The sequence below is a fragment of the Podarcis muralis genome, chromosome 5 (genome assembly GCF_964188315.1).
Source record: "Podarcis muralis chromosome 5, rPodMur119.hap1.1, whole genome shotgun sequence".
NCBI classification, from domain to species: Eukaryota; Metazoa; Chordata; class Lepidosauria; order Squamata; family Lacertidae; genus Podarcis; species Podarcis muralis.
Window position 1 is genome coordinate 10,855,712 of NC_135659.1, and position 20,949 is coordinate 10,876,660.

Below are 20,949 nucleotides of genomic sequence, written 5' to 3' on the forward strand. Positions count from 1 at the left end.
AGTGCTCTGATGGTGTTTCCTGCTTGGCAGGGGGTTGGACTCGATGGCCCTTGTGGTCTATTCCAACTCTATGATTCTATGATTCTGTTCTTTGATTCATTCGTCCATCCACATTCATTTCATTTCTTACTGTCTCTGCTCAAAGGAAGTTCATTTCCTATCTGCTTTTCTTGTTCCCTTCTCTTGCTCCATCGTTGATTCCTTCTGCTGTGATACTTCTCATGTCTGGAGCAAGAGAAGCCCGTTCTGGCCTATCCCTATTGAGCCACCTTTCTGTTTCTGCCTTCACATCCCTCCTCAAAAATCTAATTCTTTGACCAAAGTCTTTCCTAGAGCAGAGGTATAGCCCTCCCTGTACTGTACTGTTGGGGCTCCCTTGTTTTATCTCTTCCTTATTTTAGTCTCCTGTTGTTAAGAAACCAAAGCTCTTTAGTACGTGTATTTTGATATAGCTAGCGACAGAATTTGTGAAGAGGGTAAATGATGTAAGGGTGGCTAAGTTCAGAGAGAGCGAGAGAGCGTTTACCGGTAATTGTAAATAAACCCCCACAGCAACCTCAAAGTGGTTTACAAAAAGATAAAACAATAAAATTGGTGGGGGGAATCACATACGGCAATCTGTGTATTTATATTATGAAATCATAGAATTGCAAAATTGGAAGGGACCCTGAGGGAGATCTAGTCTAATCTCCTGCAATTCAGGTATCTCAACTATAATAATAATAATAATTTATTATTTATACCCCGCCCATCTGGCTGGGTTTCCCCAGCCACTCTACCGTATTTTTCGCTCTATAACACGCACCTGACCATAACACGCACATCGTTTTTAGAGGAGGAAAGCAAGGAAAAAAATTCTGAATGAAACAGTGGATGTATCATTTTTGTGCTTCATGCTGTGGCCACAGACATGTGATCTGATGGTGAATTTGGGGTAGCTCAATGCAAAGATCCTGAGGATCCATGTGGATCCGTGCTTTTTAACCACATTTTTGCACCATTGCAGCCCCAGGCAACAGTGGGTGTGTGATTTTTGGGGGGCAGGCTGCTATGTGATCTGATGGTGAATTTGGGGTGGCCCAATGCAAAGATCCTGAGGATCCATGTGGATCCATGCTTTTTAACCATGTTTTTGCACCATTGCAGCCCCAGGCAACAGTGGGTGTGTGATTTTTGGGGGGCAGGCTGCTATGTGATCTGATGGTGAATTTGGGGTGGCCCAATGCAAAGATCCTGAGGATCCATGTGGATCCATGCTTTGTAACTACATTTTAAGTGGGGAGTGAAGGAAAAACACAGAAGGGACAAGAGAGCGGTGTGCAGAGAAGCAGCTGGCTAAGAAAGCAGGAGAGAGATTTTACGGGAGGGAGGAAAGAAAGGCAAAAGTTTCCACAAACCGAAGCCAGCTTTCTCTCTCCTCCTGCATGTTTTCTGGCTGCCTGCGAGGAGCACGGAGAGGAATTAGAAGGAAAGACCTCTGCTTTCCCCTCTGCTTGCCTGGAGGGGAGGGGATTTGCCTGCTCTTTGTTCCGTTTGAGCAAACACAGCAACGAAACAGAAGAGGGTGGGCAGTAAGACCCTGAGGCAGAATGCAGGAAAGCAACCACTTCCTCTTTTCAGGTTTCCCTTCTCCGACACAACGCACGGTTGATTTTTGCTGATTTTTGTTCCTGCGCTCCCCTAATCGGCTCCAGGGACCCCCCCCCACATTCGCTCCATAACACGCACAGACATTTCCCCTTCCTTTTTAGGAGAAAAAATCTGCGTGTAATAGAGAGAAAAATACAGTATATCATATCTGGTAGGACTTCCGGAGCATACTCTTGCAGTTTTGGAAGAATATCAGTATGATGTTACTGTTTTGGCAGATACACAACAATATGCACGTTTTTCATAGTCTTTCGTTATATTCTGCAGCTTAGTGATGTTTCTTGCGATCTTTTTGGGGCAGCCCCACTTGCTCTCTTGTGTAATACCAGGCAGTAGCTTACACTGCTGACTCTGGTGGCTGCGTGAATATTCCCCGCAAAGAAACGAAAATAATAAAGCCATGGTTTTCCCAGTAGTGATGTATGGAAGTGAGAGCTGGACCATAAAGAAGGCTGATCACCAAAGAATTGATGCTTTTGAATTATGGTGCTGGAGGAGACTCTTGAGAGTCCTATGGACTGCAAGAAGATCAAACGCATCCATTCTTAAGGAAATCAGCCCTGAGTGCTCACTGGAAGGACGGATCGTGAAGCTGAGGCTCCAGTACTTTGGCCACCTCATGAGAAGAGAAGACTCCCTGGAGAAGACACTGATGCTGGGAAAGATGGAGGGCACAAGGAGAAGGGGGCGACAGAGGACGAGATGGTTGGATAGTGTTTTCGAGGTTACCAGCATGAGTTTGACCAAACTGCGGGAAGTAGTGGAGGACAGAGGTGCCTGGCGTGCTCTGGTCCATGGGGTCACGAAGTCGGACACGACTAAATGACTAAACAACAACAAAAACAAGAGATTTAAAGCATGAGAAAGTGACGTGATCCCAAGAGATCTGGAGTGTGTGCTTGAATTATTAGAGCATGCAGAGAGGTTGTGTGAACTGCTGGAACTGTGCCCTGAAAGTTTTTGAGCTGGCAACATTTGCAAAATAATCCCATTTCTTGTGTCTTTCCTCCCCTCCCCTCTCTGTTCAGTCTGTCAAGGTAGGTATGAAAATTTAATCAACACCCTCTGTTGTAAGTGCCAAAAACCTTAAAACACACACACACAAACCCCTACCACCAACAGCCTTCATTTCCTTTGCAGCTTTTTCTGTGCAAATCTAGCACTCTCAGCAGCATCTATGCCCAGAATGTGCAAGCATCTCAATGCTGACTCCACCAATAAGAGCAGCAGAGTTGGAGGCCAGCCTGAGAATGCGCAGAGGGGTGGCACACAGAGCAGTCACGGAGATTGTTATTAACAGGCGATGCTACTGAAACCCATATTCTCCAGGTGTAAATGAATGGGATGTTATGGTTCTCAGGGTCTAAGGCATTATAACGTAGCACAACAGCACTACAAGTCCATTTTGATCTGTCTCAGGAAACATTTTTTTTGCAAGAGAGAGATAGAGAGTTCTCCTAGGAGACTTTTAATTTGTGACCAGTTTCTGAAACAAGCTGACAAGTGTTCGCCCGTGGCAGCAAAACCTAAAATACTTCTGTGAGACTGTGCCGTCAACTTTCCCCACTTCCTTACGAAAACTGAAGTGGATATTATGAGCTTGTTGTTGTTTAGTCGTTTAGTCGTGTCCGACTCTTCGTGACCCCATGGACCAGAGCATGTCAGGCACTCCTGTCTTCCACTGCCTCCCGCAGTTTGGTCAAACTCATGTTGGTAGCTTTGAGAACACTGTCTAACCATCTCGTCCTCTGTCGCCCCCTTCTCCTTGTGCCCTCCATCTTTCCCAGCATCAGTGTCTTCTCCAGGGAGTCTTCTCTTCTCATGAGGTGGCCAAAGTACTGGAGCCTCAGCTTCACGATCTGTCCTTCCAGTGAGTACTCTTGGCTGATTTCCTTCAGGATGGATAGGTTTGATCTTCTTGCAGTCCATGGGACTCTCAAGAGTCTTCTCCAGCACCATAATTCAAAAGCATCAATTCTTTGGCGATCAGCCTTCTTTATACTCCAGCTCTCACTTCCATACATCACTACTGGGAAAACCATGGCTTTAACTATATACACACATGTATACACACAACACAACCACATCCACATGCACACATTCCACCCCATCTCCACCCAAGCAGTTAAGCTTGAAAATAGTGTTTCTGCTTTTCTCAGGCATCATTGGGGTGGGGTGACCTTCCTGGAGGCTTCAGCTAGAGAGGGGTGGTTTACCTAGCTGCAATGACCAGTAAGATCGCCCCTCGAAACCCTGCAACAATTAAACTTGGAAACAAAAACTTATATTGGAAACAATATGTTAGCCTTGAAGGAATGTGCCTTTCCTTCTCTTGGGAACAATGAATAGTGTTTCTTTATTTTTTATTTAAAAACCCAACCTTTATTTCAGTGTTTTTCTTCACATTCACTCTAGGAAATGTAGGCTCACTATTGCAGCACTGCAAACCCTCTGATCTGCCTTTCTTCAAATCCTAAACTAACGACTATTTCATAGCGATAAAAGGCAATGCAAAGTAGAGAAGTGCTTGAGGGCAAGAAGGCATCTGATTCCAGGAGATGTCCTACTTTTCACGAAAGTATGGGTTTGGCTTGAAAGTCAGGACTTGACTTCCCTGTTATCGCTAAGCTGAACTCCTCAGAGCTGTTTGGAAACCTTAAGCAGCAATCCAGCCTCCTCTGAGCTGGCTAGCTTTTGTTCTGTGAGGGAAAGCTACCAATTTCCTTAATCAAGCATTGTTGAAGAGAGGATGCGTCCACTGTTACCCTACCTGCATAGTGGAGGGGTACGAGAAACTGATAGCTGTAATCAAGCACAACCTTAAATGCAAGAGAACAAATTGAAGAGCCACAAAAGAAAGAGGGGGTTTGACTGGAAGTGCCAATGTCAAGATGAATTTGGGAAGAGGTACTGAAACCAGTATTAATGAATTAAGTACTTAACCCGAGGTACCACTGTATTTTAAAATTCTGCAGTCCATCCTGGGACCTGAGAGGGTAAGAAGTCTAAATGGTAATAATGGAGAAGGAGAAGTGTGCTTATTCATCTTGAAGGTTTGGTTCCCCTTCCCAATAGCAGGGAACTTCGCTAGGCAAAAGAAGGAAGCCTCAAATGCCCTCTGTACTCACAGGTAGCGTCTTTTAACCATGGAATAAGGGCCATAATCCTTATGTGAGTCATTATAAATGGTTTGATGAATTCCGTGGCTGGATCTGTCTTTCCTGGAAATTATTAGTATTATGCAATGATTTGATGGAAATCACATAAAATGGGCTGCAGAGCACCATCAGGCAGGATAGCTAAATCTTAATGGGGTGCATTAAGAAGCTACTACAAAATGGAATTATATATTTTTTCTGGTTGGCTTAGTGCCCCACAGTTTCCCTTATGGTGCCCAAGATTTTGTTTTTCAGGATCTTTTGAGAACCAAGTGGTAATAGTACAAATCTTCTTACAGAGCTTGGATGATATGCTCTGGCAAGGCTAGCTCTATCTTAGGCAGCCAAGAAGCAGAAGGGGCTCTACTGTTGAGCCAATTAGTTATATTTTATTTCAACAGGGGATAAATAAAGGCTCCTTGGATCAAATATTTGCCATGTGTAGAGTGCTCAGGCTATTGTTAGAAGCCATAGCCCAGAGCTGAAATATCAATTTTTGCCAATTTTTGAAATAGGCTGAGTTTTCAAATTTGGATTCTGATGCCATTAAAAAAAAAAAAGTATTGAAATTCTGCTGGTGTGTTTGGCTAAATGAAGGGACAATGTTCTCATAAGGTAAAGGTAAAGGTAAAGGTACCCCTGCCCATACGGGCCAGTCTTGACAGACTCTAGGGTTGTGCGCTCATCTCACTCTAGAGGCCGGGAGCCAGCGCTGTCCGCAGACACTTCCAGGTCACGTGGCCAGCGTGACATCGCTGCTCTGGCGAGCCAGAGCCGCACATGGAAACGCCGTTTACCTTCCCGCTATAAAGTGGTCCCTATTTATCTACTTGCACCCGAGGGTGCTTTCGAACTGCTAGGTTGGCAGGCGCTGGGACCGAGCAACGGGAGCGCACCCCGCCGCGGGGATTCGAACCGCCGATCATGCGATCGGCAAGTCCTAGGCGCTGAGGCTTTTACCCACAGCGCCACCCACGTCCTAATGTTCTCATAGCATTTACTAAATTCTGTTCCAACCGAGTGAAGTTTTCTTCCATCAGTGAGGCCCTGTTTCCAGTTTGCTAGTGTTGTAGAGTATGTCCAGGAACATATGAGCTGGCTGGGGGTAATGGATTTTGTAGTCCCACAGCATCTAGAGGGCACAAGGTTGGCAAAAACTGCTATAGGTTGTTGACTGCTTCTGCCCTTGTATTGTTTGGTGACCCCTCTATTTCTTTCCCCACCACCATACACCGAACTTCTGTGTTTCAGCGACTGACATTTTGAAATACACGTGCTCCCACAAGTCAATCATATAGCTGGAATTATAACAAGGAAACTCTCTCTCTCTGTGTGTGTGCGCGCACACACACACTCACTCAAAAATATGTACAGTGGTACCTCAGGTTACATACGTTTCAGGTTACATATGCTTCAGGTTACAGACTCCGCTAATCCAGAAATAATGCTTCAGGTTAAGAATTTTGCTTCAGGGTGAGAACAGAAATCGTGCTCCGGTGGCGCGGCAGCAGCAGGAGGCCCCTTTAGCTAAAGTGGTGCTTCAGGTTAAGAACAGTTTCAGGTTAAGAACGGACCTCCGGAATGAATTAAGTACTTAACCCTGAATTTATAAAATGCAGCTGGATATGCTCATCATTCTCACAACATGTGTTTATACACAGGAAAGACTTGTGAGATCATTCCAGGGTGATTAAATCACTCTGTGGGAAGGAACCCAACACAGCTGTGGGCATACAGAAATCAAGAGGAGAGTCATGAAAACTTTTAGCATCGTGAAGTGTGGGCTGACTCAGTCCATACCACAGTGAGTAAAAGGTGCAGTTTGTTAAGTTTAGGTGCAACCACTGTTGCAGCCAATACAACTTTATTTTAAGAGCTCGTGTAGAACTGTGGTTCTGACAGTCTGAAGCCACCTTGAGTCAGACTCTACTGAGCTACAGAAAGGCTAATTTTAACATTTAGAGGAAAACAGAATCGTTATTTTGGTTCGTTTCTCAAGTCTGACCACTGTTGTTCAATATGAGGATATTGCCATTTTGGTTAACTCAGTAGTAATCTCAAGCAAATAACCCCCACAAAAATATGGGTGAAATAGTGTAGTCTGTTCTTGATATTGCGTGGTGGATTTTGAACATGAACATTGGGTGGGGTGGAAGGAATGGAGAATTGTGTGAAGCTCTTAGATCCAATGGAAGGCTGTTCTTCAAGTTCATTAGTTGAATTCATGGCAGCCTTATGGAAGACCAAACGAGGTGTGTCATGAGCAGTTGCTGATGAAACCAGACAGGCCTTTGGGCCTGACCCATTTTTATGGGAGATAGATTTTTGGATAGTGTAATAATCCCAGTTATAAAGTTCTCATCCCTCAGACAGTGTTTGGAATTGTGTGGGCTCCACAGCCCTCTCAAGGTGCAAAAGGTGTGTCTAATATCAGCATTAAAAAAGAAAAGGTAAAGGACCCCTGACAGTTAAGTCCAGTCAAGAACAACTCTAGGGTTGTGGCGCTCATCTCGCTTTACTGGCCGAGGTAGCCGACATTTGTCCGCAGATAGTTTTTCCAGGTCATGTGGCCAGCATGACTAAGCTGCTTCTGGGGAAACGCTGTTTACCTTCCCGCCAGAGCGGTACCTATTTATCTACTTGCACTTTGACGTGCTTTCGAACTGCTAGGTTGGCAGGAGCTGGGACCGAGCAACAGGAGCTCACCCCGTCGCAGGGATTCGAACTGCCAACCTTCCAATCGGCAAGCCCTGGGCTCAGTGGTTTAGACCACAGCGCCACCCGCGTCCCCTAATGTCAGCATTAGATGGCAGAAATTCTAGGAGCTTGCTCTGGCCTGGCCAGAGTACAATCGCTTTAACCTCCATGCTATCAACAGCTGAGCGCAAAGAGTCTCACCTGGAGAGAATTCTAGATTTGGACACAGCCATCCATCGTCCAATCTGGCCCCGACACTGCTGTTGCCCCAGCAGTGTTCTGTTTTAACACCCAGATGGAAAGAATCAGCCTTGTGTAGGGGCTGTCAGAGCTCCTGGTGATGGAGGAGCACATGCAAAAGCAGCTTTTGCTTTCTAACCCCTTCCCCTCCCCTCTACTTGGTCTCTTCCCTCCACCCTCCTTTCTGAGGAATAATGTGATAATTGCCATGTGTGACAATTTACTTGAGGAGGAGGATGCAGCAACCCCAGTTAGGCAGGTTCATCACTGGGAGGTTGGCCAGGGACGTCGCTAGTGCATCAGGCCTTGAATTGCTGGCAATTGAGACTGCTTTCCCCATGCAGGTGTGTGCAGCCGCCTCCAAACTGTTTTCACCATCTGTCGTGATGGTTCTCCTCCCACCCCTCACTCCCCATTTTCTCACTTTCTCAACAAGACTCTTCTCAGGAGAAAAGCCAGAGATAACGCCAGTTAAAGGTTTGGTTGGTGGCATTTATCCATGTCATTGCGTGGCTATTCCCGCCCCCTCCCACAGAATGGAATAAATAAAGACACAGGACACCGAATTTAGGTTAATGGGCGAAAATGGCCACAACTTTATTGATTACAGGTAAGAGCGGTATTGGCTTTAGGCACTGGCCCTATCAGACTAACCGGTATAACCGGGAATGGTTAAGCACCAACAGGGGGAGCCCCCGAGATGCACATCCCTAGGCGCTCCCCAGGTTTCGGACGAGGCGACGCCCCCCGGAGTCCTTTAACGAACTACCCTTCAGCATTTGGGGGAGGTGATGGCGTTCCTCCCCCCCATCTCATTTGCATAATAATACCCCTGCCAATGCCTAACTGCCAAAACCGGGGAGTTGTGACGTTTTGCTACGAGGTAGGCGAAAAAGCCAAGTGGCTTCCAAAATACAGCCAATTAGCCAAATGGAAAAACTCCTACCAGGCCCCTTGCGGTGACCAGCCGAAGCCCATAGCAAAGTCCAGATGAGAACCTAAAGGGCGGGCGGGAGGGAAACCGCAGCTGCTGAAAGGAAAAGAAAGGGGCGAGTATGGGCTGCCCCGACCTTAAATGCCCCTTACAAGTCCCGCCGATTGGCTGGCACGGTGAATAATGAATACTAATGATCCCGGGATTCCCTTGGTCCCGCGGGGCTGCAGCCAGCCCCGCGAGGGTGTGAATGGGGCGTGAGCCCGCAACACCCCCCCCCCCCCGGATGTCGGGAGTGGCATTCTTTGTTCTGCCGAGGCAGAAGCTGCCTGTGCTGGAGATGATCCCTAGGACTGGTTTGCAAAGGTTACCTAGAAAGAGCCATTTTGTGGTCGTAAGCAGTAGGGCAGTTGTAGCAGCTGTGGTTTGGATGGGTGCTCCAGTAGAGAGCCTTTCACCCATCTGCTTGCTTGCACATCAACCTTCAGCACCATGGAGAGAGAAAAGAAAATAGCAGCACAACAGCAAGTTTCTTCCTCCTCTTTGGTTCTCCAAATCCTTACACTGCCAGAGGGTGAGGAACCAGGAGAATGTGGATAGCAACAAGGGCAGGGCCACGCTTTCTGAATTGCCTCTTAGTACCACTTTCTGCTATCACCAGCTGGAGGATTCTCCCTCAAGGTTCTTTGTAGACTTCTTGGGTGCAGCAGGAAAGCAAGGCCTCTCAAGTGAGGCTCATTACAGAGTTGAACCAAGACCAGCCCCTGCATCTGGCCAGCCCAGATATAGGATGGCCAGAGAATAGAATCGTCCCCTGCTTCATCCACATTTGTCCCTCCTCCAAGTTTTCATGCCAGGGCTTTCTTTCCACTTGGTTGTATTTAAGGACAACCGTGCTATTTCCGGCTAACTGTTTTGCTGTGAAGGGATGGGAAGAGGAGAGGTCTATATTTGGTTTGCCTCACAATAGTAAAAATAAATAAATGCCAGCAATATACAAGGAACTGGAGCTGTTGGAAGGTGGTGAACGCAGATCTGGGACCATAAACAAAGGCACAACCCAAGGGTCCAAAACTACTTAAAGATTTTTATTTTTATTAAAAAAACACACACCTTTGCTCTGCTAGTCTTTAGGGGATGGCTTCTTTTAAAAGGCTCAAATTTTGCTCCTGAAGCACCGTACTGATGAATCAGTCAAAGACGAGGGCTTAATTAGCATTAAGGAAAACAAAAGGAGAAGCTTCGTTCGCTTTAGGAAGATTGATGCTGCGTCCCCCAGACAGTCACGTTCTGCTGCATCACCGTGTGTCCGACGTCATGGGCAGACTCCGTGCCAAGCGGACAAATGGGGTCTGGGAAAGAGCATGAAAGTAGAGAGAGGGCAAGGCCTTATTAAAAGGCAATAAATAACCATATTACAGTCTTGAGCAATCTTTCCAGAAGCCTTTTAAGCTGTCAGTCTCTTGTGCATTGACTTGTCCTTTCCTGGCCATCTGAACTCCTCCAGATTTCAGCTAGGATGGGATAATGCAATTTTTCTGGGCATAAATAGCCAGGCACAATTAGCAATGACAGGATTATGCTGCATGTGACCTTGCAAAAAATAATAAAAATGCAGGTGTGTGGGGGGGGGGGAGAGAGAACGAGCATGGCAGTCCATGCCCAGAAAATCAAAAGCATCTCACGTTGTGATCTCACACTCTTATCTCCTTTTGTTAACCAATGCTCTTGTTGACTTCAGATGTGGAAACTTGGATGACCATCCTTGGCATTCTCGTTTTAATTGCCGAAGTGTGAACTATGGGAAAGGCATTTTGTAAAAATGACTTTCACATTAGCCCCTTAGTTCTTGCTTATCGGCATGTAATAACCACATTTGTTACACCAAGGCTGAGTGCCCTGTAACTCTTTGCTTAAATGTTTGTTTTGTGTTTTCTTTCCAGACCAATGATGCCTTAGGAGCCACCTGGAACTGGCTGTACTTTATCCCCCTCATCATTATTGGATCTTTCTTTGTTCTCAACCTCGTCCTTGGAGTGCTTTCTGGGTAAGACAAGACCTTCTTCCTCTTTGATGGGTAAAGATTGCAAATAGGAATTCTTTGACGTTTCCTTACTTGATAGGAATTGCTTGTCTCAACCCTTGCTCTCTGCCTGTCTGTTAATTCCTGAACCTGGTTGCTTATCATAATGTACGTGAGAAAGCTAGTAAGAGATGTGATAATAACTTTGCAGAAAAACAAAGCGTCTTGTGGCAATTTAATGAGTAACACTGCTACAGTCCTAACCCTGCTTGTTTGGAAGTGAGCACCCTTGAATTCACTCGAGTTTCTGAGTACATGGCATTTGGACTGTGACATGTTTATTATGGAATAAACTTTCATGGATTAGATAGAGTCCACTTGCTTCTGACATACAGTGGTACCTCACAAGACGAATGCCTCGCAAGACAAAAAACTCGCTAGACGAAAGGGTTTTTTGTTTTTTGAGCTGCTTCGCAAGACGATTTTCCCTATGGGCTTGCTTCGCAAGACGGAAACGTCTTGCAAGTTTGTTTCCTTTTTCTTAACACCATTAATACAGTTGCGACTTGACTTCAAGGAGCAACTCATAGAACGTGGTGTGGTAGCCTTTTTTGAGGTTTTAAAAGACTTTGGTGATTTTTGAAGCTTTTCCAAAACTTTCCCGACACCGTACTTCGCAAGACGAAAAAAATCACAAGATGACAAAACTCGCGGAATGAATTAATTTCGTCTTGCGAGGCACCACTGTAGTGGGCTGGGGTCAGCAAAAGCTTATGTTTCAATACATCTGTTCTAAGGTGCTGCAGGACGTTTATTCTTGTTGTTAATAGGTTGTCTGAATTGTCTGGGTGTCAGGTACTGATCTTGGAAGTACTGTAACTGAGGTCCTTCGGTTGCAGAGGCCCAGAATCCATGGGAAGCAATGCAATTGCCTTTCCTGTTCCATTGTGGAACTTCTTGGACCTTGCTGTCAGGATTCACGATCTCCCTCTCACACCAAGAGACGGCAGGCTGGTGGTTTTATAACTTTCAGATTTGTTGGTATGAACACAATAGCTTAGTCCGAGCACACAGCTCAATCTTCTGCACTCGATGGGTCAGTTGAGCCCTCTGGAGGGCGGGCTCTTTTCCAACAGGAAATCCGCCATCGGCTGCTCCTCCTTTTGTGGGCTTGACGCCAAGCCTGAACTCTGCCCAACCTCCTAGTGCAGGGGGACTCTGGACTAGATAGTCTAGTTTGCCCCTCCTCCCCTGAAAGCGAGTCTGAAAGCTGAGGCCCGTCTGCCTGCCTCACGTTGTCCTGGGAATATACGACTTGCATTCCAGGACTGGAGAGGCTTGCTTCACTCTCTGCATGTGAAGACAGCAAACCTTCATCTCTTTCCGCCTGCCACCCCCCTTGGTCCTCAGAGCCCTCGCTGTCACTCTGGGAAGGAACGTTCCTGACACTTGACTGGATTCCATCCCTTGATCTGAACTTCTTTGATCAGGTTCTGAATGTGCTTCCTATCTTCCAGAGCAGGAACATCATCTAGTGATACTGCAGCTGTGTCGACACTTTTCTTTGAAAGAATGCAAGCTCCTGACATGTCAAGAGGGAGTTGGGACAACCTCTCCTAGCACTGTCTAAACTCTGTACCACATTGCCATGGCAGTCAGCAGCTGTATAGAAATACACTCTCATCCATGGGAAATGGACAGCCCTCAGAGGGTGCAATCCTGAAATCTGGGGACGGGGAAAAGTGTGGCTTGCTGTATCTCTCTGGGTTGTTCGCCATATGGGTCTTCTGCCCCCCTGTTGTCCCCACTTGCAGCTCTGCCTCTTCTCCCCCCATCCCTGGTGTGCTGATTCTGCCCTTCGTCTGAGAGTACTCAGCTGATATGATGCTATATAATTCACAGCAGCATTGTGATAGAGGGTGGTCATGATTTGTGTGTGAAGGCCCCATAACCACCCCCAAAATAAAGACACAATAGACACAGAATTTAGTTTAAGGTTTTTGGCATTCATTTTGGCCACAGCTTTATTGATTACAGCATGTGAGCGGTTGCTTAGGCATTGGTTCCAGACTACCTGAACCTGCATGGTGGCAGGAACTGGACTGACACTGGGCACCACCATATGTCAGTAAGGGTAAGCATCCTGGGGGAGCGAGAACTCCTTCAATCTCACAGCTCACCCCAGATGCTCCCAGGGGCTCTGGCGTGGCCCTAGCCCCTGGACAGGGTTCGGACAAAAGCAAGGCAAGTCCCTGGATTCCTTTAATGGAATTCCCTAGCAACAGCGATGAAGGGGCAGGCATAGCCAACCACTACCCTTCCACAAAATATTGAACCAATGCCTAACCGCCAACCTTACAAAGTTGTGATGATTTGTTACATGGTAGGCAAAAACCAAGTGGCAACAGCCAATCAGCCAAATGGCAAAATTCCTACCGGGCCCCTGCTCCAAAAAAGACGACCCCTAGATAGGCATAGCAAGGCCAAAAAACAGCCCTAAATATAGGGTGAGAGGGTGGGTGATCTGATGCATGTCACAAGAAAGAGAAAGCTCCCAGCAAAGTGCAGCAGCTTTAATAGCCCCTCGGTAGCCAATAGACGACCCAACAGGCCAAATTTCTGCCCCAGCAACCGAGGGGCAACCAGTGGGGTGTTGCGGCTATCCAAACGGTCCCGCCCCACAACAGGGAGGCAGTTTAGGTGATCTCACCGCAACATGTGAGAGCCAGTGTGGCGTAGTGGTTAAGAGCAGTAGACTTGTAATCTGGGGAACAGGGTTCGCTTCCCCGCTCCTCCACATGCAGCTGCTGGGTGACCTTGGGCTAGTCACACTTCTCTGAAATCTCTCAGCCTCACTCACCTCACAGAGTGTTTGTTGTGGGGGAGGAAGGAAGAGGAGAATGTTAGCCGCTTTGAGACTCCTTTGAATAGTGATAAAGCGGGATATCAAATCCAAACTCTTCTTCTTCTTCACGTGCCCTCCATGATGAAGGACACGATTTGACTACAATTGGGGGTTTGTGGACTTAATTAAGCTGCCCTTGCACATTGGCTATGATTCAAGCATTACCACCCTTCAAAGCCCAGTGCCAACCATCTGTTCCACAGGGGAATATTTGGAGAGCCTTGCAGACAGCCGATGGATCAGGGAACTAATCTAACATTGGCATTAGAAGAATAAAACAGATTAACTCATACCCCGAATCCTGTAACTACACAGGAGGATCTTTCCATAGAACAAAGCAGCAGTTCTTCCTAAACTCCCTTATTTTTAAATCATATTGGGATGGTGAGTACTGAGGGGACAGTCGCCCCTGCATCCCTGCCTTGACGGGTGAGAGAAGGAAGGTCTCAGCCGACACTAAGATCCTATTCTAGCATTCCTTCGTGGGAAGTGCCCCCGCCCCCAATCTTGGCATTTCATGTTCCTCAAAGGGGAAACCATTCCACATTTTGAAAACTGCTGGTGTAAGGCTCTGGCTTCGTTTGTGAAAGAAATCAGAGCAGCCGCTGAGGGGAGAGTTTAGGTAACGGCTGTGGGGGTGAATGATTGCGTGGGCATGACCTGAGTGAATGAGATTAGGATAATGCTGCTTCTGTTTGCATATAGATGGCAGCACTGTAACCTTTATATATTTTTTTCCACCCCAGGAAATGGGAGTTTAATGCAAACCATCAGTCCGGGGCTGAAAACATGCGGAGCTTCAGGTCTCCATGGCAACCAGCCATGTGGCCACGCAAGCATGTTCTGAAATGCTGTCAGAAGCTCAGAGCGTGCGGAAGAGTAAGATGAGAGAACAACAAGCCCAACTCTCTCTCTCTTCTTGCTCTCCCCCCGCCCTCTTTCTCCACTTCCTCAAGACGTACGAAGGTACACTGGATTGATAACTGCCAGGATTGCATCCTGGGCTCAAATTAGCTGTGTTTCCAGATTTCATAATTTAGCTTTCTAGAGAGTCATGATTCATGCAAGTTTCTAATCCCAATCCTTATGGATGAAAGCTTGAGGATATGGCTGTTCACCTAGATTTTAAAAATATTTGTGAGCTGAAAGGTAAATTACTAATAATTTTTAAAAATATGGGTTGCATTTAACATACTGCTAAGGTGAACGTTCCATCAGCACAAGGATTTCTTCTTGCACAACAGAATGGTCTCCCCCTCTCCTCCACCCAGGGTCCCCTGACTCTCCAGAGAAGATAGGGGCATTTGCATGTGGTAGGGAAACAGAGGGGGATCCCATTATGCTCATTCTAATCTTTGTATTTATAGGGACGCGGGTGGCGCTGTGGGTAAAACCTCAGCACCTAGGACTTGCCGATCGTCAGGTCAGCGGTTCGAATCCCCGTGGCGGGGTGCGCTCCCGCTGCTCGGTCCCAGCGCCTGCCAACCTAGCAGTTCGAAAGCACCCCCGGGTGCAAGTAGATAAATAGGGACCGCTTACTAGCGGGAAGGTAAACGGCATTTCCATGTGCTGCGCTGGCTCGCCAGATGCAGCTTGTCACGCTGGCCATGTGACCCGGAAAGTGTCTGCGGACAGCGCTGGCTCCCGGCCTATAGAGTGAGATGAGCACACAACCCTAGAGTCTGGCAAGACTGGCCCGTACGGGCAGGGGTACCTTTACCTTTTACCTAATCTTTGTATTGGTGCCTTTATTTAGTTGAATAGCACCCTAGGAGTCTTAAGGGCCAGTTCCAAATGGATTTCCTCCATTAGTGTTAGGGGGAAGAAGCTCTTTGAGTGGGATAGAAAATTAGTAATTATGATAATGAGAAAACATACTATGTGTACAGTTGGTTTTGGCCTTGTAGCCACTCCCTAACTCATTGAACTGATTCCATTCAATACCAACCTGCTGCCAAGCCAGCTCTAATATAGTTGTTGGCATCCATCTGTCTCAGGAGACAATGGAAGAGTGTGCCATCTGGGTGAAGTCAAGCCATTGGGAGAGACATGTTTTATTGCAGCTGGGGCAGATGAAGGTGTCTGGTTTTGCTGCAAGAAGTGCACCATGGCATTTCTTACCTCTATGGTAATTTCTCCTCTGTTCAGTGTTGTGGATACACAACCTGATTGTCTTGTCTCCTGGCACTGTGGTTGTCTGTAAGGGAGTCCCACATGGTGGGGTTCACGTTGCCAGCCTTCATGTTACGTTTGTAGGACATCTTTATAATGCAGAGCTGCTCTGCCAACAGACCTGGTGCCTGGAGCCAGCTCTATGTCTTTGGGGACCCTGCCATCTTCCCTTCTGTGTACATAACCAAGCCATTTAATACCACCCTGCTGCCAAGCCAGCCCTAATACAATGCATTTATGACTCCAGACTAGAGATTAGAATGCTTAATTTGTACCAGGGTTGTGTCACAGAATCTGTTTATATTGCTAGGGCTGAGCCTTGAAATATATTGTGCTGGGCCCGGGGGTAACCCGTGAAACGCGGTCCAGGACCGGTCCAGAATCCAAAGGTTCCATTGGGAGTCAGTCCGACAGGGCCAAGGCAGGACACAAGGCAGGAAACCAGGAAAGGACCGGTACAAGATCTCAGGCAGGATCTGGCATACAGCAATGTTGCTCCTGCAACCTGGGGCGGGGTCCGACAGCCTTTTATCTTTGCCGGGGTAGCAGCCGGCCCTGAACCAGAGGAGTCTCAGTCTGCACCGGATCCTTTGCCTCAGGCATCATCTGAACCAAGTCTGGGGCCTGACCCTGAAGAGTCCCAGTCTGCACAGGTTCCCCTGCAACAAACACCAGTTGGGCCGAGTCAGGGGCCTGAGCCTGCCCTGGCTCCAGATGCGGGGATTACCCTGTTCCCTTCAGCTGGGCCATCACTTGCAGCTGCTCCACTACCAGTTGGGTCAGGGGAGGCTGAGGCGGCCTCTGGGTCTAGTAACCCACCGATGTCTCCCAAGCTGCAGAGACTAAGGTCTGAGAGAAGGAGAGACCTGAGTACTCGCAGGAGGAGTGCTCGCCTTCAGGCGAAACAGGGAGGTGAGTCACTGGGGGATCAGCACCTGCTGTTACCCTGACCACTTTTCACGGGTTACCCCCAGGCCCAGCACACATGTACGAGAGATACAGGTCTCTCATACTGCCATCTTGTCTCTAGACAGATCAAAAAGACCCCACACAGTACTACGGACGGAAGTCTGGAAGAGTAGCTTCTGCCCCCTCCTTTCTCACAGACAGAAAGTAAAACAAATATGATCTGGTGATCCTTGCAATGGGAGGGATGAAAATACTGACAAGAAGAAGGGGATGGGCAGGAGCCTGCAAGTTTGAGATTCTGCATCTTATTCCTTCCCATCATGGTAATGACTGTGACGCCCAATCATTTAAACTCCATTTGTCCTTTGAGGCAAGCATTTACTTTGTCCAGACCAACTATATGTCTTGCCACCAAACATTAATGAAATGCTGTGACGAACTTTATAGGTGACTTTGAGAGTAAACACAAATAAGTGGCTACAGCTGGAGCCAAAGAGCAGTAGGGATGGCTGGATTGTTCCTTCGGTAAGCATCCAATGTCTGCTTAGGTCACGCAGAGGTATTCATACTTCTAGGTTATTAATGTCTGGGGATCAGTCAGCACAACATCAATGTCTCAGCTTGGTGCATCTAGTGTGAAAAATGCTTTATTTCAGAGAAAAGAAAGAGAACTCTCTAAATTCACCTCGAATAATGGGGTATTAACCAGTCTCCTGACGAACTCTGTAATTATGCTCTGCCTAATGAGTTTCCCCTGGATATGCTATTCTCCGTGGCTTCCTGTTTTTAAAATTGCTGTGGCTGATTTCTAGATCCTGCTGCAGAGCTGGGGAACTTATTTATCTCCATTTTATACCTTGTCCTTCCTGCAAAGATCTCGGGTTAAAGTATCTGATGGGGCTATCTCATTTTATGCTCCAAACATTGCCTGGGAGGGAGCTGAGGGAACGAGAAGAAGATGGAAAAGCTGGAAACAGAAGGGAGAGGAGATGAAGGTCTGGAAGCACTGGCCATTATGGCAGCAGCATCCAAGTGACCTGGTCTGTGCAACATATTAAGCCAAAGCATGGCTTAGCGAGACCATGCAAAGAGGACTTCACAGCTGCTTGTTCCTCCTTGATCCTTTCTACTGCCATGCTGTGCTGAGAGAAACCAGGGTTTGACTTAGTGTGTTATCTGAACAGGGACTCGTGCTTAAGCTCTCTCTTTGCTTACTGCGAGCCATAGGCAAGAACTAGCCATGGTGCTGTGGGATCTGGTCCAGGGAACCTCTGCCTGCCAGCCTTGGATTTTGTTATGTACTGAAGTTCTCACCCTGGGGCAGCAGGGGGATACTGTAGATAGTTTTCACTCAGGTCCACATATGCAAATAAGGAATTGAAAGTGACATTCAGTGATTGGATAGTTTCAGAAAGTTGTTACTGTTGCTTTGTAGTTGAGCTCTATATAAGCAGGTTGGTTGAACCCTTCAGTTCAGTTCAGTTCTGGCCTGTGAATAAACAAGAGCTGTTTGAAGAATTGCTGTGTCGTCTGATATGTTCACCCACAACTTAACAGATTTAGTAGCATCTTCATCTTGATCACTGCTGGACTTCAGGGTCAGGGCAGGATGCTTGAGAAAACTTCCCTTTCTGCTTTTCAGAGATCATCTAAATAGTGGGTGGAGCAATTTTCCTTCCCATTGCAGTGCTGGGTTGGACAGAGAGCTTTTTCTCCATATAGCTTGGTATTGCAATTGAGAAGAAAACCCTGTTCCCGTGCCTCTGCTGATTGGAAGAGGTTAGCGTAGTCAGGTTGGGGGGCTGTGTGTGTGCATGCCAGGCTTTCGTCTAGGTGCAAGAGCTGTGTCTGTGAGCACCTTCTTTACTTTGGCCACAGCCAGATCTGGCACACAGCCCTTGAAGAGCTGGTAGACGAGAGCAAATGCAACCCTTGGGCCAAGGAAGTTTAGCTACTTTTATCACAGAGGGGCAGAAGAATGAACATTTGCGCAGCTGACAAAGCCATTTCTGACCCCATGGGGGAAGAGAGGGGGTTGCGGTCTTGCCCCTCCCCCCAAGCGCGGGGGCTGGCCTGCTGCCCCCGCGAGAGTTGGGGGAATCCCTGGGCGTGCCTTCCACCCGTCCGCCAATCGGCCGGCTGGGGGAGGCGTGGCCTTGGCATACTTAAGGCCAGGCACGCCCAGGGACCACCCTCTTTACTCCTGGCCAGCTGAGAGGTTTTCCCGTCCCACCCACCCTTAGGTATAGGTTAGCTTAGGTAGATATGACCTTGCTATGGACTTCGGTTGGTCGCCGCAAGGGGCCTGGTAGGAATTTTTCCAAGTTGGCGAACTTACGGCCTTTTGGTTTTTTCACCTACCTCGTAGCAAACGTCACAACTTTCTTTAGTATTGGCGGTTAGGCATTGGCTGGGGGTTTAATTGTTATGCAAATGGATCGGGGGGAAGGTACGCCATCACCTTCCCCAAGAAAAGGGGTAGTCCGGTAAAGGACTCCGGGGGGCGTTGTCTTGTCCGAAACCTGGGAAGGTAAGGGCCTCCGGCACGCCCCCGAGCGGTGACACCCGTGGGATCCTAGTTGGCGTACTTCAACAGGACCCCCCACGGTTCGTGTTAACCCATCCCGGTCACCATGCCGGGTAGTGGATAGGTGCCAATGCCTAAGGCCAATACCTTCAATTCTCTAATCAATAAAGTTGTGGCCTTTTCATGCCCAATTAACTTAATCAACGTCTCCTGTGTCTTTATTTCTGGGGGGGGAGGGGTATTGACACGCAATTATGGTTCTATCGCACCATATTAGTGTCCTGAAAAACTCTCTTCTCCACATCGTCTGAGTCAGCCTAAGGCTGTGCTACTCTTCAGCTCTCAAGTTCCTGTCTTGGATTTTGTTTTGAGCACAGCTTGTCTGGTGGTGTGTGTGAGCAGAGAGTGGGGAAAATTGCCAGGCTGGTTTGTGATCCTTCCAGTTGGCCAGCTTTTTTCTGTAAGAAAGTTTTGAAATTTGGCAGACTTCTTTCTGTCAGTTTTTGGGGACGGAGTCGTTTTTGTACGTTTTCAATTTGTGTGTTTTAAACTTGTTTGGTTGTATTTTAGCATTTCATAAGCTGTCCTGGAAATTGCTTTGGTGGCCATAATATAGTCCCCTTCTGTACATACATGCATGAGTACAAACATATATAAATACACACCTGTTGTTAACACATGCCCTTGATCACAAATGTACCTTTACGCACAAGCAACAGACAAAGGTGTGATTTTCAGAAACTTGAGCTTAGAGTTGTGATTCATCACAAGGGTGTTTTCTTGCACAGCAACTACGGGGTGGGGTTGGGGGCTAGGAATAGCAAGATAACACAGACTTTGACTGCAGGTACGAAACAGGTTCCCGCTTTATTACAAAATAGAGGGAAGGTTAGTGGATATGTGCATCTATTTTTGTGAACACTTCACAAAGCCCGCCCTGCGTAAATGAACAACATAGAGTGGTTATTTCTCTAAAGAGATATAAACGTAGGTGGGAAACAATGATAGGCTGAAATGGAAGACTAAGTACAAGAGGGCATCTTGAAACGTAAATGGCACAGATTTTGGCCACTGGAGGATAGAATGAAACAGCAAAATCAGAGATTGAGTGAGTGAGTGAGTGAGTGAGTGAGTGAGTGAGTGACAGAGACAGAGACAGAGAAATGGAAGGGTTAAAGTGTTCAGAATTTGCCTTTCTTAAAGAAGGGGTAGGAGTAGTTTGTTAGGTATTCACAGTGACAGTGCCGGATTCAGGGCACTGAGCCGAGGGGACAAATAATAATAATAATAATAATAATAATAATAATAATAATAATAATAATAATACAGTGGTACCTCGGGTTACATATGCTTCAGGTTACAGACTCCTCTAACCCAGAAATAGTACCTTGGGTTAAGAACTTTGCTTCAGGATGAGAACAGAAATCGTGCAGTGGCGGCACAGTGGCAGAGAGAGGTCCCTTTAGCTAAAATCGTGCTTCAGGTTAAGAACAGTTTCAGGTTAAGAGCAGACCCCCAGAACAAATTAAGTTCTTAACCCGAGGTACCACTGTAGTAATAATAATAATAATAATAATAATAATAATAATAATAATAATACAGGTACCTACTGAGAAGATCCATAAAAAAGCAACTGTGCCAAAAGGAATTATTGTGAAAATAAGAAATACTTGAAGTTGGGAACCATATTTGGTCCTTGCTCAGGGGCCATATTACCAAAGACCGTCCCTGACA

The 20,949-nt window shown here is 47.0% G+C and overlaps 1 protein-coding gene across 1 annotated transcript in view; it reads left to right on the forward strand.

Annotated features, from left to right (window-relative positions):
- CACNA1E (calcium voltage-gated channel subunit alpha1 E) overlaps positions 1 to 20,949 on the forward strand; it is a 471,774-nt gene that overhangs the window by 271,936 nt on the left and 178,889 nt on the right. Inside the window, exon 9 of the mRNA XM_077928105.1 lies at positions 10,623 to 10,726. Within this exon, the coding sequence (XP_077784231.1) occupies positions 10,623 to 10,726 (104 nt within the window). The remainder of the gene's footprint in view (positions 1 to 10,622; positions 10,727 to 20,949) is intronic.